General features: G+C 41.3%; 1 protein-coding gene across 1 annotated transcript; it reads left to right on the top strand.

Annotated features, from left to right (window-relative positions):
• Positions 1-10,054: 10,054 nt before the first annotated feature.
• Positions 10,055-15,224, top strand: LOC110697572 (protein MODIFIER OF SNC1 11-like). Its single transcript, XM_021874943.1, has 6 exons — positions 10,055-10,489; positions 13,110-13,181; positions 13,374-13,517; positions 13,667-13,727; positions 13,831-13,901; positions 14,010-15,224. Exons 1-5 carry the CDS (start codon positions 10,176-10,178, stop codon positions 13,867-13,869), a joined length of 630 nt encoding a protein of 209 aa, XP_021730635.1. The 5' UTR covers positions 10,055-10,175; the 3' UTR covers positions 13,870-13,901; positions 14,010-15,224.
• The last annotated feature ends 1,075 nt before the right edge of the window (positions 15,225-16,299 follow it).

Here is a 16,299-nt window from a genome sequence, read left to right as displayed (position 1 = left end):
CATTCGGCCTGACGACTCCATGATGGTCAGTGGCCGCTTGATAGGTTGGTCTGTATACACGATGACTGCATGTGCCAAAAAGTAGGGCTTCAATTTTTTAACAGCCATGAAGAGTGCAAGACCAAATTTCTCCATTAAGGGATACCTCAACTCGGCATTTTTCAGTACATGACTGACAAAGTAGACAGGGAGATGACAGCCGTCTCTTTCAGCAAGGAGAACAGCGCTTAACACATGATCAGAGACGGCCAGGTACATGTAGAGTACTTCTTTGGGCAAAGGGCTGACCAGCCTCGGCAAGGAATGCAAGTGAACTTTCAATTTCTGGAAGGCGGCCTCAGCATCCGGCCCCCATTCAAACCTTGCCTTTTTCTTAATTTCCTGGAAAAATTATAAGCATTTGTCGCCTGATCGGCTTAGAAATCTTCCCAAGGCCGCCAGACAACCTGTTAACTTCTGAACCTCTCGGATGGTACGAGGCGACTGCATGTCAATGACCGCCTGCACCTTCTCAGGGTTCGCCTCTATTCCTCTCTGATTGATAAGGAATCCGAGAAATTTCCCAGACTCAACTCCAAAGACACATTTCTTGGGATTGAGCATGACATGGTGCCGCCTGAGTGTGGCGAAAGTTTCTCGGAGGTCCGACAGATGATCTTTCTGAAGTTTAGTCTTGACAATCATATCATCAATGTATGCCTCGACATTTCTCCCAATCTGATCAAAGAACACAGTGTTTATCATTCGCTGGAAGGTAGCCGGGGCATTCTTAAGACCAAACGGCATGACCGTGTAACAGTATAACCCCTGATCAGTGACGAAGGCCGTCTTCTCCTGATCTTTCTTCCACAAAGGAATTTGATGGAAACCAGAGTAGGCGTCCATAAAGCTCATCAAAGCATGGCCGGCTGTTGAGTCGACCAGGTTATCAATTTTAGGCAGAGGGTAACTGTCTTTGGGGCACGCCTTGTTTAAGTCTGTGTAGTCTACACACATTCGCCAGGTGCCATTCGGCTTTTTAACAAGCACCACATTTGCAACCCAGTCTGGGAAGTAACATTGCCGAATGAACCCTGCATCAAGTAATTTTTTAACTTCGGCGGCTGCCGCCTGACTTCTTTCTTCGCCATGGTTCCGTTTCTTCTGTCGTACCGGCTTCTTTTTCGGATCCACGACCAGTTTATGTACCGCCAGATCAGGACTAATGCCTGGCATTTCATGGACTTCGAATGCAAAGATGTCCTTGTATTTTTTCAATAGTTTGTGAAAGTCGTCACCAAGGTCTCTCAGAGCAGTCGTCCCAACTTTGACTGTTCGCTCAGGACGTGAGTCGTCTAAGATCAAGTCCGTATGTTCACCAGCCGGCTGAGGGCGGAACTCATCCGACCGCTCCTCTGCCAATGATTGCTATTTTCTTTCTTTTCTTGCGGCCCCTGTCTGGGATGCCTTTCTCTTCTTGCCGCCTGCTTCTTGAACAGGCGCACTCTCCTTGACATTGTCAAGGTCTGTTTTTTCACCACTTGACCCAGTGGCCATAACAGTGGGCTTGACATCCGAGAGATAGCACTCTCGGGCCATCCTCTGATCTCCCCTTAGGAAGCCGACTGTTCCATTATCCCTCTCAAACTTGAGCAACATAAGAGATGGGATTATAACAGCCTTAGAATTATTCAGGGTTGGTCGTCCCAGAATCATGTTGTAGGCCAAGAGTTCTTCTACTACCAGGAACCGGACTATCATGTGTCGTCCTTCCCCTTTCTCGCCCAGGCGGATGGGTAAATCCACTCATCCCAGTGGGTGGACGACTCCTCCTCCAAACCCTATTAAAGGATGGGAGGCCGGATGTATGCAATCAGTCTGATATTTTAGTTTCGACAGACATTTTCTACTGATGAGATCTGAGGAGCTTCCGGTATCTATGAGAATTCGGCCAACTCTTTGGTTGGCTACTTTACATTCAATGACGATAGGGTCGTCATGCGGCCCTCTTACCCCTCCTAGATCTTCTTCAGTGATGACAATCTCAGGAAATGAATATTTGGAGGGTCGTTCTTGGTGAACGGAATTTACATCTAACCGTCTGATGTTGTCTTTGTTGCCCCTAATAATGGGGCCGCCTCCTGAGAAGCCGCCTGCAATGGTGTAGACGACTGCATCATCTGTATCGGAGCTGTCGGCCTGTTGTTTCTTTTTGGCCGACTGCTTTTTTGAGGAAGTGTTCCCCGTAGATTTCTTGACATAAGTGTCAAGATCACCTTGCTCAGCCAGGCGGTCCAGATACCGCATGAGACTGATGCAGTCATTGGTGTGATGACCAACATCATCATGATAAGCACAGAATTTTTCTTGGTTCCGGTTGTTTGCAGAACCCTTCATGGGGACCAGCTTCTCAATTGAGATCCGTCCCTTGATTTCTTTTAGGATAAACTGGTTATCCTTGTTAAACGCATACTTTGGGGAATATGGTTTGAATTCTTTTTTCTTTTTCTGGGCCGGTTGTTTAAAGGAATCAGCCGCCCAGACCTCTTTTCTTTTCTCGTCTTTGTTGGACGACTTCTTCTGTCGTCCTTCTTTTTTGTCGGACCTTTTACCGTCCGATTGTCTTCCCGTACTACAAAGATCAGTCGCCTGTATATAGGCTTCCGCTTCAATCAAGGCCTCTTGAAGAGTCGCCACCCTCTTCCGGACCAAGTCAAATTTGAAGGTCGACCCGTCCTTGAGACCTCTGAAAAAGTCAGTATAGGCTACCTCATCCGGTAACCCTTGAATCTGTATTTTCATCAGGTTAAACCGCCTGATGTAAGAACGAAGCCCCTCCTTCTCCCCCTGCTGAATTGTACCTAAATCAAGGGTCGTCTTCTTCGCAGGGATGTTCATGGCGAAATTGGAGGTGAATAAGTAAGCAAGCGTCCTGAAGCTATTTACACAACCAGTCGGCAGGTTGCCGAACCATTGTTGTGCGATTCCTTTGAGAGTCGCTGGGAAACACTTGCACCAAGTGGGATCATCTAACCCTTGAAGGTACATCAGGTTGGTGAAGGCCATAAGATGGTCTTCTGGGTTAGTAGTGCCGTCATAGGCGCCTACTAATACATTTTTCACTTTGGCCGGCTGAGCGGCTTCAGTAATTTCCTTGGAGAAAGCCGACGGCTGTTCACCAAGTCTAAGCAACCGTAGCTGCCAGTCCATAGGTTGGACATTTTTTGCTGCAGGTCCACCAAACGGAGGTGGCTGTAAAAAATACTGTTGTTGCGGCACAAACGGTAAGTTTGGTACCGCTTGGTCGCTATGAAAGCCGGACTGACGGGAGGTGCCGCCTGACTGACTCTCATGATAAGACTGCGTATGCCTCATTGAGGTATTTCGCAGACTGTCTTGGAAGTTTGAAGTAGAGGCCGACTCTGACAATCGGTCACTCTTCTTCTGCTCTAGCAATAGCCGAGCGTCTGTGTATGATTTCCTCGACCCGTCCGCCTGAATATGACGAATAGGTTTCCTATTTCCTGGAGTAGGAAAACGGTATTTTGTGAAATCAAGGGCAGGTGGCTCCCGCTTCCTAGATTTAGGATGAGGATTCGCCTCTCGCCCTTGAACTGACTTCCTCTTCTGTGAAGAGCAGGGTTTCTTAGCCGACTGCTCCTTGCCCAGAGCAGGCGGCTTCTTGTTGATCAACTCTTGAATTTCTCCCTTGAAGTCCCTCATGAAGGTCATGAGTTCGTTTCTTGTGATGGGAGAAGATCCAACAGTCGGCTGCTGCCGAACAGGCGGTGCGCCTGCTGGCTCGCTTCCTGTATGAAGATGTTCCCGTTCCCTCCTTTCGGTATGACGGGTACGTCGGGCCCTTAGGGTCCCGTCTGAAGCTGTGTGAGCTTCAACTTCAAATTCACTCTCAGTATCGTGGTCCGAATGAACTTGAGGGTCGTCTAGGGGACGCCTCTCTTCAGGAGTCGGTACAGACTTGGATGCCATCTCAGAAGTACTCTCCCCACAGACGGCGCCAAATGTTTCGGGGTTTTCTGATGTCCTGCGGGAGAGTTACAATTCCGAGACTGGAACCGGACGCCTGTACCTGCAAAACAACGGAGACTCCTGGTGGTGGGAGCTCCGCCTCCAACGGTCAAGTTAGTACTTGATTAAGGAGTAATTAATGCGGAAATTAAAGTGATTGGGTCTCTCTAGGTGAGAGTGTTTAATGTGAGTTTTTAGCGTAATCTGCTTCGTTAGCGTGATCAGCCTATTATCTCTGTAATTAATGTGTAATCTCTGTGATTAATGTGTCATCCCCCTTAATGAGGATTAAGGGAGGTATTTATAACCTTGGGAAACGTGCCAATCCTAGGTTTAGGTTAACCTAGGGCTGATTGGGCTTCTCTCGGAAGTTGGGCCTGGGTGGCCAGTTATCCCAGGTGTCATGGGAAGGACACATGTCGTGTCGTAATTGGTCCAAGGTGGACGGATCATTGCTTGATACGTGGCAGGCTCCTATTGGCCCATGTGACGGGCACATGGCGGAACCTGATTGGTCCACTTGTCAGATGGTGATTGGTGGGAGCAAAATCCCCTAATCACCATTCGGCTTTTTCACGAGGACAACGTTTGCTACCTAATCCGGGTAGTAGCATTGCCGGATGAAACCAGCATCTAACAATTTTTTGACCTCAGCCGCTGCCGCCTGAGATCTCTCTTCACCGTGATCCTTCTTTTTCTGCCTGACCGGCTTCTTTTTAGGATCCACGGCAAGCTTGTGGACAGCTAGATCCGGGCTGACGCCTGGCATCTCTTCCACTTCAAAGGCAAAGATGTCTTTGAATTCTCTTAGAAGTTGGAGCAGGTCTGCTCCCAGCCGTTCATAAGCAACCGTCCCAACCTTGACAGCTCTGTCAGGACGGCTGTCGTCTAAGACGACATCAATGCAGTCACCAGCCGGCTGAGGTCGTTGATCATCTGACCTTTCCCCGGCTAGTGATTGCTATTTTTCTTGCTTGACGGGATCCGGCTGGCCCGCCTTTCTTTTCTTACCGGCTGCTCTTGGAGCCGGGACTGTTGTAACGCAGTTATCAAGGTCTATGGGGTTGCCATCTCCAGCTGCCCCCATAGTAGGTCTGACGTCAGAGAGGTAGCACTCCCTAGCCGTCCTCTAGTCCCCCTTAAGGGAACCGACTGTACCATCGTCCATTTCAAATTTGACAAGCATGAGAGAAGGAACGATGACAGCCCTGGACTCATTGAGGGTCGGACGGCCAAAAATCATGTTGTAGGCGGCGAGCTCTTCTAAAACCAAGAATTTGATCACCATGTGACATCCTTCCCCCTTTTCACCCAGCCGGATGGGAAGATCTATGCTTCCTACCGGATGCACTACGCCTCCCCCAAAACCAACAAGCGGGTGGGGCGCCTGGTGCATACTACTGGATTTGTACTTGAGCTTGGTCAAGCACTGATAACTGATTAGGTCAGACGAGCTCCCGGTATCTATTAAGATCCGGCCAACTCTCTGATTGGCAACCTTGCATTCGATGACTATGGGGTCATCGTGAGGCCGCCTGACCTTGCCTCAGTCCTTTTCAGAAATAAGGACCTCAGGAAAGATGTCTTTCGACGCCTGGGTCTCCTCAACTGAGTTAACCAGCTTCCTGATGTTATCTTTAGTGCCCCGGATAGTGGGACCCCCTCCGGCAAAGCCGCCGGCTATTGTGAAGATGGTTTCTTCATCCGTTTCTGAATTGGCAAGAACAACTTTTGCCGCCTGCCCTTTCTTGGCCAGGGTGTTGCCCTTGGCTTTGGGCAGATAAGACTTTAGAGCCCCTTCATCAGCCAGACGGTCTAATAGCCACTTGAGACTTTAGCAACCATTAGTGTCATGGCCAACGTCCTCATGGTACTGGCAGTATTTGCTTTTGTCCCGGCTGCCTACGGGGCTTTTCATAAGAGCCGGCTTGTCGAAAGACATCCGGTCCTTGATCTCCATGAGGATGGAGGAGCAGTCCTTTGTGAACTCGTACTTGGGAACGTACGGTTCAGATTTCCGTCTGAGCTTCTGAGCCGGCTGACCAGATCGGTCTGCAGCCCAGACCTCCTTTCTCTTCTTTTCTTCCTTTTTAGCCGGCTGTTGTTGTTGTTGCCGGCTGTCTCTTCTGTCGGATTTTTTGGAATCCAACGGTTGCTTTATAGCACAAAGCTCCGTAGCCTGTATGTAGGCTTCTGCTTCCATTAACGCCTCTTGGAGGGTGGCTACCCTTTTCCGGACGAGGTCAAACTTGAAGGTTGACCCATCCTTCAGACCCTTAAAGAAGTTTGTGTAAGCAACTTCGTCAGACAGCCCTTGAATATGAATTCTCATCAATTTGAACCGCCTGACATACGACCGGAGTCCTTCTCTGTCACCCTGCTGTATTGCCCCCAGATCGAGGCTTGTCTTTTTAGCCGGGATGTTCATTGAGAAGTTTGACGTAAACAAGTACGCCAAGGTTTTGAAGTTGTTGATGCATCCGGCTGGTAAGTTACCAAACCACCGTTGGGCGATGCCCTTCAGGGTAGCTGGGAAGCATCGGCACCAGACGGCAGCATCCAACCCCTGTAGGTACATGAGATTGGAATAAGCCATTAAATGATCTTCTGGGTTGGAGGTACCATCATAGGCCCCTACCAACACGTTTTTCATCTTGGCCGGCTGTGCCGCCTGGGTTATCTCAGGGGAGAACGCCGAGGGCTGTTCTCCCAAATTCAGCAGGCGCTGCTGCCAGTCCATGAGCTGGAACGGTTGCTGCATATTTCTGCCAAATGGACCCGTTTGGGTAAAAGGGGATCCACCCAGCCCATTCGGCGAACCAAATAGACCGGGTTGGATCACTTGGGGTCCAGACCGGGCGGATGGTTCGCCCGTCTGACTCCCTAGACTCGTTCTCGTACGCCTGTTAGAGGTGTCACGGGAACTGTCTGGAAAGGTCGACGTTAAAGCCGACGCAGACGCCATACTTCTCTTTTTTTGGAGAAACGTCCGGGCGTCAGAGAATATCTTTTTCGAACCATCCGGCTGCAAGTGCCGGATGGGTTTTCTGGGTTCCGCTTGCGGGAAGCGGAGCCGGTTTTGATCGAACCTGAGGCCTTCCCCCTCTGGCTTTGGATAAGGGGTAGGGACCCGGTCCTTGATTGCCTTCTTGTTAGAAGGCTTCTTGGCCGGCTGACTCTTCTTGGGAGTAGCTGACCGAATAAGGCTTTGGATTTTGCCTTTGAAACTATTCATGAAGGTCATGAGTTCGTTCCTTGTGACGGGAGCAGAGCCTTCTGTCGCCTGTGCGGCTCCAACCGGGTTGCCGGCTGGGTTGCTTGGAGCAGCTTGGATGTTATCCCGTTCCTTCTTATCCCTGGAACGGGTGTGCTTTGTTCTGAAGGACCCGTCTGGGGCCACATAGGTGTCGAGTCCGTAATCATCACCGCTTTCATGGTCCGTCTGGACCTCAAGCTCGGCCTATGGCCGCTTGACCTGATCCGGTGGTACAGGGTTTGAAGCCATCTCAGAAGTACTCTCCCCACAGACGGCGCCAAATGTTTCGGGGTTTTCTGGAGTGTCCTGCGGGAGGGTTACAATTCCAAGAATGCCCTTCGACCGCCTGTACCTGCAAAACCACGAAGACTCCGGTTGGGTGGAGCTCCGCCTCCGACGATCAAGTCAGTGATGTACGGGAGGAAGAAAATGCGTAAAAGGGTGAAGTTACTTCTCGCGTAATGGGAGAATTCCGCAATTAATATTGCTCGGTTTTGGTGTAAGTGTATTTATGAATGTATTGAATGCAATTGCATGGAATTGAATGTAAACCCCCCCCATTAATGAGGATGCTCCCACTATTTATAGTGGGGAGCATTGGTTCCCCATTTAGGGTACCTAGGACACGTGTCAGCAGGGGATTGGAGCCCTGCTGACCAATGGAAAGGTGCCACGTGTCGCTCAGCCATTGGGCCACGTGGCTGGGGTAATTTTACCCCAAACAACATTCATCATCAAACAACTCATTACCAAACAATTCCAACCAATCCACAAGTTCCCTAGCATGATTTTAGGTTTTTCCAAGTCCCTAAACATGCTCCTAAAATCAAGGTTCCTCGTATTCTTGTACGTACCTTGAGTAAACAAATTGATTGGCCACCTTAAAGCTAGAAGTCACCTTCTACGAAGTCCTCTCCTAAACAAAACAACAGTAGTTCAATCAATCACCCAAGCAATATATTTTACAGCAATACCAACTACTTTAAAATCCTTTAAATCATTGAAATAATGCTCTTAAATTATTCCCAATAGCCAAAGTTATTAATTAGTACTTGACCTATGAGTTTATATGCAAAAATCATAAAAGTATAGCTTATAGCATAAAATTTCAGCACTTTAAAGTAACATTATAAATCTGAAAATTTAGTTTAGAATTATAAAACAACTGCATAAACGTTTTCATTTGAAATAATCGTTATATAGTACGTTAGTATGTTGGGAACTTGAAAATCCATCATATGACCATGATTTAAAGCTATTCAAAGTTAAAGTTAAAATCTAAAATTTCAGTTTAGTAGCAAAATATAGGGATACATATATCCAAACTTGAAGTATATGATTAAAATTCAATTACATTCAAAAATACCCAAATAAACTTTCAAATTTCACAACTTAAACCTTAATATATATATAATTTAAAATCTGAAATTTAGTTTATAATCAAGGTGATTAAGTTTAAACATAATTTTATACATACTATAATCAAATAATTTAATCCTCCTGTCTTGAACCCAAAATTCAACTTTCTTTAAGTCTAAAAATTATTATACTCATCGAAAATTAAGGTTAGGATCTTGATTAAACACAAGGTAAGTACTTAAATCAATCATTCATGTTTTAAACCCCCAAATCATGAAAAATCAATATTTAAAACCCAAAATCAGATTTTCTGAAAATCTGAAATTTGTTTACAATCATCAAAATTTAAAGATAGAACCATGTTTAAATATAAAGTAATTAGGTAATTCAATTATTCATGGTTTAAGCCCAAAATTTGCGAAATTCACGAAGAATTAAACCCTAATTTCGTAGCTAATAAAATCTGAAATTATTCACATGCTTAGTATATCATAAACTCAACAAATTCGCAACATAACTCAATAAATTTGCAATATTTATCATGTATATGCATAATCAAATCAAAATAAATTTATATAAAGATTAAATTTTTAAAGAAATTAAACAAGAAAAGAGGAAGATAGAAGAGAAGGGGAGTAAGGGGAAACCGGCTGGGCACGGTCGTGCTGGGCGGCTGCGGGCAGGCGGTGGCAGCAGGCTGGGCAACAGTGGTGGTGGTGCTCGGTGGCTGTGACTGAGGGCAGCGTTTTCTCTCTTTTGTGTGTGTGTGTGTGTGTGTGTGTGTGTGAGTGTTTCGTGAATGAGGGCAGGGAAGGAGGGAAAGAGAGTAATAAGGAGAAGCAGTTAGGAGGGTTTTTGGGAGGGGTTTACTTAATTAAAAAAAGAATGAGTAGGATTAAGGTAAGTTTACTTAATTAAGAATAAAAAATATGGCTTAAAGATTTTTCTTGGTTTTATTTGTCAAATCTTTCCAAAAGAAAATATTTATAAAGTATAAAATTATTACAAAGTATTTGTATATGAAAAAATATAATTATAATTTGTTAAGGAAAATATGGGGGATTACAAAACCAATGTGTTTTAGCATTAAAACCCCTTAGAAGAAATGTTTTTAAGTCAATTTATAGCGTAATATATAATATTATTCGTTATTAAGTAGGATCTTACGATCCTACGATCCGATTATATTGATTCGATCCACCCCCTCATCGATCCAAGGTAGGATCCCGATCCTAACAACCTTGCGCCACGTAGACCCCTCACTACGCCATGTCACTCACTCAAAAAAATGTTATTATTTTACCATCTAGGCTAATAGCCAATTATGCTTTAAAATGCCCATTAAATAATATTATACTATTAAAATATCGAAAAATGCTCTTAAAAATTAATAGTTGCACAACTATGAAATCAGTAAATTTATAAGCCGACCTACCAAAAATTTCATACCCTGGTCTCTCTCTATCTTTTACGCACTGTCTTTCTTGAATCCCTCTACATTAGTCGCTTCTCTCTCTAGCTTTCCACCTCAATCTTCCCCATCCCTAAACTTATGGCGACTGCTACTCAAAATAATTCCCCTTCGCAAAATTCAGACCTCGAAAACCCTAACAAAACCCTAACCCTAACCACAACAAATCTCACCGATAAATCAACCAAATCTTCCGACGAATCCGCCGCCGCCATTGATGCTGTTGTAAACAACAAGGATTCAGAGGAGTCGAAGGAAGGTACTGATTCCACAGCCGTTGTTTCTCCTACTGGAGGCTCTGCTAATGATATTGAGAAGAAGGTTCGCAGGGCTGAAAGATTCGGCGTTCCTGTTCAGTTGTCTGAGCAAGAGAAGCGCAGTTCTAGGGCTGAGAGGTTCTTACTCTTCCATGCTTCTGATTTATGTTTTGTTCATGAAATTTCCGATTAATTTTTGATGTTTCTGCCATTTTTATAATTGATTGATTGGTGCATGACTTAGTTTAGAAAAGATTCAGCAAGCTACGAATTTTGTTTTGTTTTTCTTATGATTGATTGATTGGTGCAAGTAATTTTCTGTCGATTTTTAGTACTCGTTTGCCGATCTTGTTTACATCTATGTGTATATTCGTCTGTACTTCTGTAGATTGATGCAAGGCTACATGCAGAAGGGGGTTTGGTTGGGGGGATGAGGATAAAATTGAGTTCATTGATTGTTGTAAGCATTTTGTTTTGATGATTTGATGATCGTGTTGCGAGTTTGTATTGAATTGTAGAAGTAGATTTTTGTAATAGTTGCTGTACTACTCCCTTCGCTTCTGTGTATATATATATTTTTTTAAAAATATAGTTTTAACACGGTAATCACCAACTAATTAGACAATGTATTTTGGAATTGCAAGTTGGTATATACAAAAAAAAAAAAAGGAATTTTTTATCGATAAAAAAAATAATTATGTGACATGGATTTCAAGCACACAAAAAAAAAGAATTTAATTAGTTACTACATGAACAAGATAATAATATTGGCACTGATTTTTTTTGTAATAAAACCGAATATAGTAAAGGTAATATAAAAGGAAACATATCTAACGTAAATAATTAAAGGGCTCAAAACGAAATATGTAAATATCAAAAGGAATTATGAGAATAGTAGATTTTAGTTTTGGGTTTGTTTTGAACTTATCCCTAGTTTGTGTTTTATGGGATACTAATTGCCAGATTAAGGAAATGCAATGAAAGGACTAAAGTTGATAATAATACTTAGTTTATAATAAAAAAACAAATCTATGACAATTGCAATACCAATTTTGCTTTTTGAATATTGAAACGAAATATCAATTGATAATAACCATCAAACTGATATTGCAACTATCATAGATTTGCTTTTTGAATATTAAAGGCTTTTAGGAAGCATGAGTGGATAAAGGGTTATTTAGCTCTCTCTTGGATCCTATTTCACTTTGTTTGAATTAGAGAAAATGGAGTGAAATGGAAGGGAGCAAGTTCAAGGTTAGAGGAAGAAAGGGGAGGGAGAGTTTCCATTTATTTGATGCATGCTATTATTATTTATGATGCATGCTATTATTGATATGAATTTGAAGAATAGATAAATATATTTATACTAATCTATACTAAAATTTTAAAAGGTGTTTTTAAAAACGTCGATATGCCACGTAGTCCCTTTTTTTTTTGTGCCACGTCACCTTCCCAACATCTCATGACGCCACATAATCACTTAAACAATGCCCACATAACCCAAGCAACTAACATTAGTCCATATAAAAACATAAGGATAAGAAGGTTTGAACCCTCAACCTCTTATAACATAGATGACTATTTAACCATCTAAGCCAATTATCAACCATGTTATTAATATGTAAATAAATTTATATAAGTGCAAACCACACGGTTCAATAATAAAAAAAATAAGATACTAAAAAATAACACAATTTTGGTTTGATAATAACAATTATAGTTCTGATAAGCCTTTAAATTTTTTTTATCGATTGCACGCTTACGATAGTAGCAACCCGGGCCCGTGCTACTTAGTAGTTATATACAATTATATACTCGCTCCGTTTTTCTAAGTTCTATTTATTTTTTCTTTATTCCTTTTATGACGACTGTTAATTCATTTTTTATCATACACAATTCCACTTTGTGGACCTAATTCAAATTAATAAATCTCCTATTTTATCTATCCTGTTTAATACTAAAGTATCCACATTTATTACATTTCCTTGGTTTATGGAGCTGTGTAACACTTAATAAAACACACAAAGGAAGTACATTACCAAAATGAATTTTCTTGGTTTAATTGAAATAAATTTATTGCCAAAATATTATGTTGGAGCAATTAAAAAGTAGAATGATAATGATAATAGGAATCTTGGATAATAATATTATATTAAATATATTATCTTATCTATGTTCATTTATTTTTAAAACACCGAATAGAAATATATGAAAAATATACTTTCTTCGTTTGTTTTAGTTGCATGACTTTCCTAAAACGGAAATTTTAAATTAGTTGCATCACTTTCCTTTTTAACTAATAAACTCTCTCTATCTTTCTCCTATCACATTAGCCCTATTTATTTTGTCCCTCTACCTCTCTATAACCCAAAATTTGCCTAAGAGTCCGGAAAATTAATGTGATGCAACTAAATAAAAACGGAGGAAGTATTAAATTATTCTATATATGGAAAATTACAATTGTCATAATGGGATGAAAATATTTTGATTTATAAAATATTAATGAAGATTTGGCGAGAAAAAGGAAAGAAAAAAATGGAGGGAAGATTTTCAACCAGAAATTGACGATTGTCACCCTTGGTTTCGCTTTTAGTATATTGTTACTGATTATTATTGATTTTTGTAAAAGCAAACAATGTTGGGTTACTTTTGAGAATTTAGATACCCAGAGCGAGTTTGTTATTTGACATTTTGTGGTATTGTAATTTTATGAAGTAGCTAAACTTCTAAATATAAATGTCTGATTTGCACCTAGCAGGTTTGGCGTGGGTGCTGGATCAGAAGCTTCCAAGACATCTGAGGACCTGAAGAGAAAGGCTAGAGCTGAGAGGTAAGGCGCAAGTTCTCACGAGTTGCATAGTTTAATCTTTTAATATATAATTTTTTTTCCAGTGAGTCTGCCCCCATTTACATTTCCTATTCCAGTTTGGTGGTTCCAATGTCTAATATCCTTGGCCCAATATCCATTATTACTCTGTATAGCTTCTTTATAACCTTACATGGTATGTGAAACTTGTCTCAGGTTTGGGCTTTCTCTGTCAGCTGATGAGGAAGCAAAAAAGTCAGCTGATGAGGAAGCTAAAAAGAAAGCTCGACTTGCCAGATTCGGTTTTGACACAAAGACAGACACTCTTGAAGAAGAGAAAAGGAAAGCACGGGCATTGAGGTCAGGTTCTTTGTCATTAATATTATACTGTTTTGATATTGTTATTATTCAAATGGCGATGACAGTGGTATGTCTCTGGATGATGTATGCTATTGGCGATCTCTCTTGCGAAGTATTAAATTTGTTTTTATCATGATATATGTACACAGGTTTTCTCAACCTTCTTCAAATGCTGTGCAGCATGTCAATGGAAAGGAAGATGTTGGTTCGGTAACAATTGTGCTACTGGATGAATTTTATAATCCTAATCGTATATGTTCATAATCTGTTTTGTTCTTAGTTTGCTCAATTTTTCCCTTTTTCATTTTTACAGAATCCTGCAATAGCAGGCAATGCTGTTGAAGGAGTTTGACAATCTGGAGTAGTTTATTACTATAGTGACTAGTAAGACATCTATTTATATCTAATTTCTCTTTTATCCATGCTGCACAGGGCTTTTTTTTTGGTGGTTGTTTCTAATTGAGAATTTCTTTCTACTTTGGTCTTCTGCAGGTGTAGAGTAACCTTTATCTCTTTGTTCTATGGCCTTCATACCTTTGACAATCACTTTTCAAGTTATGTTGCTGAAGTTTTGGGTCAGTGGAAGATTTTTCCTTTTTGTTAGACCTTAATACCCAGCAAGGCTTAGATTAGCTGAGAATTTCCTCCTGAATGGCTAGTTTACTAGAATTATTGGCAAAAATATGTGATAAACCCTCTGTATGTAAAATGCTAATTAAATGCAAGCTTAAGTAGGCTATTTATCTTGGATGAGGGGAGATTGCAGATATAATTCCCTAGCTTGGTGGCAAATTAACGTTAAGCTGCTAACATTGTCCTGGTAACATTGGCAAGTTGCAATGTTGGTATTGTGAGTTTACTCTTTTGAAAAAATTGGTTTCCCCTTAATTTGCGACAGTTTTCAAAAAAGTAACAGTACCTCATGGGATTAAGATTAAGGCGCAGCATTTGTTGTATTGTGCAGGTAAACCTGTGTTTTAGGTTGGGATTGGAAGATTTTGTTGGTTTGGATTGATAACTGCTTAAGATCCTGTGAATCTAGGAGAGGTTATTGTTAAGTAATGCTATGTGCCTATGTGTTTGCTTTTGCTTTTGCTTTTGATTTAATACCAAAAAAAAAAAAAAAGGAAAAAAAGGGAGATCTTTTTATCAATGATTTTCTTGAGAAAAAAAATGTTAAATTGATTTAGTCATTTGGTTTTTCTTGATTTCTCCTCTATGTTTGGCGCTTTAATTAACTTTTGATAAGTTTTGAGATGCAATTGCCATTAGGGTTAGCGTATGTCACTGAGTTGCATTTAGGGATAGCTGATGAATTTTAATCTCTTTAGATGGAGTACCATGACTGGGTAAATGTGTGTCTGACATTGAGCTGCTGTTGGTCTTAATCCCTTGAGCCTGCAATGTGCATAGTTATGATGTTCTTAAAATTGCTTAGTTGTCATGTCATTCAGGAGGTTTTCTAGAGTATATATTAGGTCTTTGCTGGGTAATTCACTATTCGCTGCGGATGTGATTGGATGGAAGCTAATGATATGTGGCCTAGATATATGGAAGTTTGATCTGCAGCTTCTGTAAAGACGTTATGTGCATGAACATTCTAGCTTGGAAAATTTATGTTGATTGTCAAACATTTTGGAAAGAGGACCATGTAACAGCTGAGTATTGTAATTTTATAATATACTTTATTGAATATTTTTTCCATTACCACTTTTTTTTGTACATAGAGGAGAATCAGGAGATTGTTAAAAATCATTGAACCTCCAGAATCAAATAAAAAGAAATAATAGAATATTAAGTCTCGTAATTATCATATTTACCACCAAGATAGTAATATACTTCGTATTTAAGCTCAATTACTGGTTTGTGCACTTGGTGCACAATACTTATAAAATTATAAACACTATATTCAATAAACATGAATTAAAGGTGAGGAGAAATTGAGAAATGGTGACTCGGGTTGCCTCTTGAGAAGCGTTTGTTTATGTCATTAGCTCGATGTACTAAAGTTTAGTACTATGCAAGAGATGTGGTTATGGACTCATCCAATTGATTCACATCAGCTTCTTCACGTGTAAGTTTTTTGAATTAATAAAGTTGCTTGTTAGTTTGGTTTAGTTTTCGAATTGTTTTATATTAGTGTTTTAAATTGGAAATTAAGGTAACTATTTTGGGACTGATTAAAGTCCTCATGGACCCATGAGAATCCTGGAAGGAAGTTTAAGGCACGTAGATTAGGCGATACTTCAGACAGCACCGAACGAAAACCTTGAATATTTTATATTTTGAGGGTGATATTATCATCATCATCGTGAGGATGATTGACGACAATTGCTATCATCATCATCGTGGGGATGATTGATGAAGATCATTATCATCATCAACGTGAATATGATGGATGAAGCTCACTGTATATATGCGTATGGGGGCTTTCCCCAAATTTTGGGCCTATTATTTTTTATGAAAGAAATAATAGGCTAGATAGGGGGGTGTTACGGCTTGCCATAAGTTATGCCTATTTACTTTATCAAAAGTAATTTGCATGGCCATCAACTCTTAAAACCATCAAAAAGAGCAACACCTTCTGACTTACTCCCCTCGTGAAGATGATGGCGCCAAATTATTTCGGCAAAATATGAGCTAACCGGGCTTTGGAGGGCTTCTTGAGGGCCTTGGATTTGAGCCACGAATGGACCTGCAAAATGAACCCTGATCCCGGGGGTTGACCCCGAGGGCGGAGCCTCTGATGCCCAAGTTAGAAGCCAAACAATGCATATCTTGA

Source organism: Chenopodium quinoa, unplaced genomic scaffold (assembly GCF_001683475.1).
Source record: "Chenopodium quinoa cultivar QQ74 unplaced genomic scaffold, ASM168347v1, whole genome shotgun sequence".
Classification (NCBI taxonomy): Eukaryota; Viridiplantae; Streptophyta; class Magnoliopsida; order Caryophyllales; family Amaranthaceae; genus Chenopodium; species Chenopodium quinoa.
Note: the sequence above shows the minus strand (reverse complement) of the source record. Positions and strands in the feature narration are given on the sequence as shown.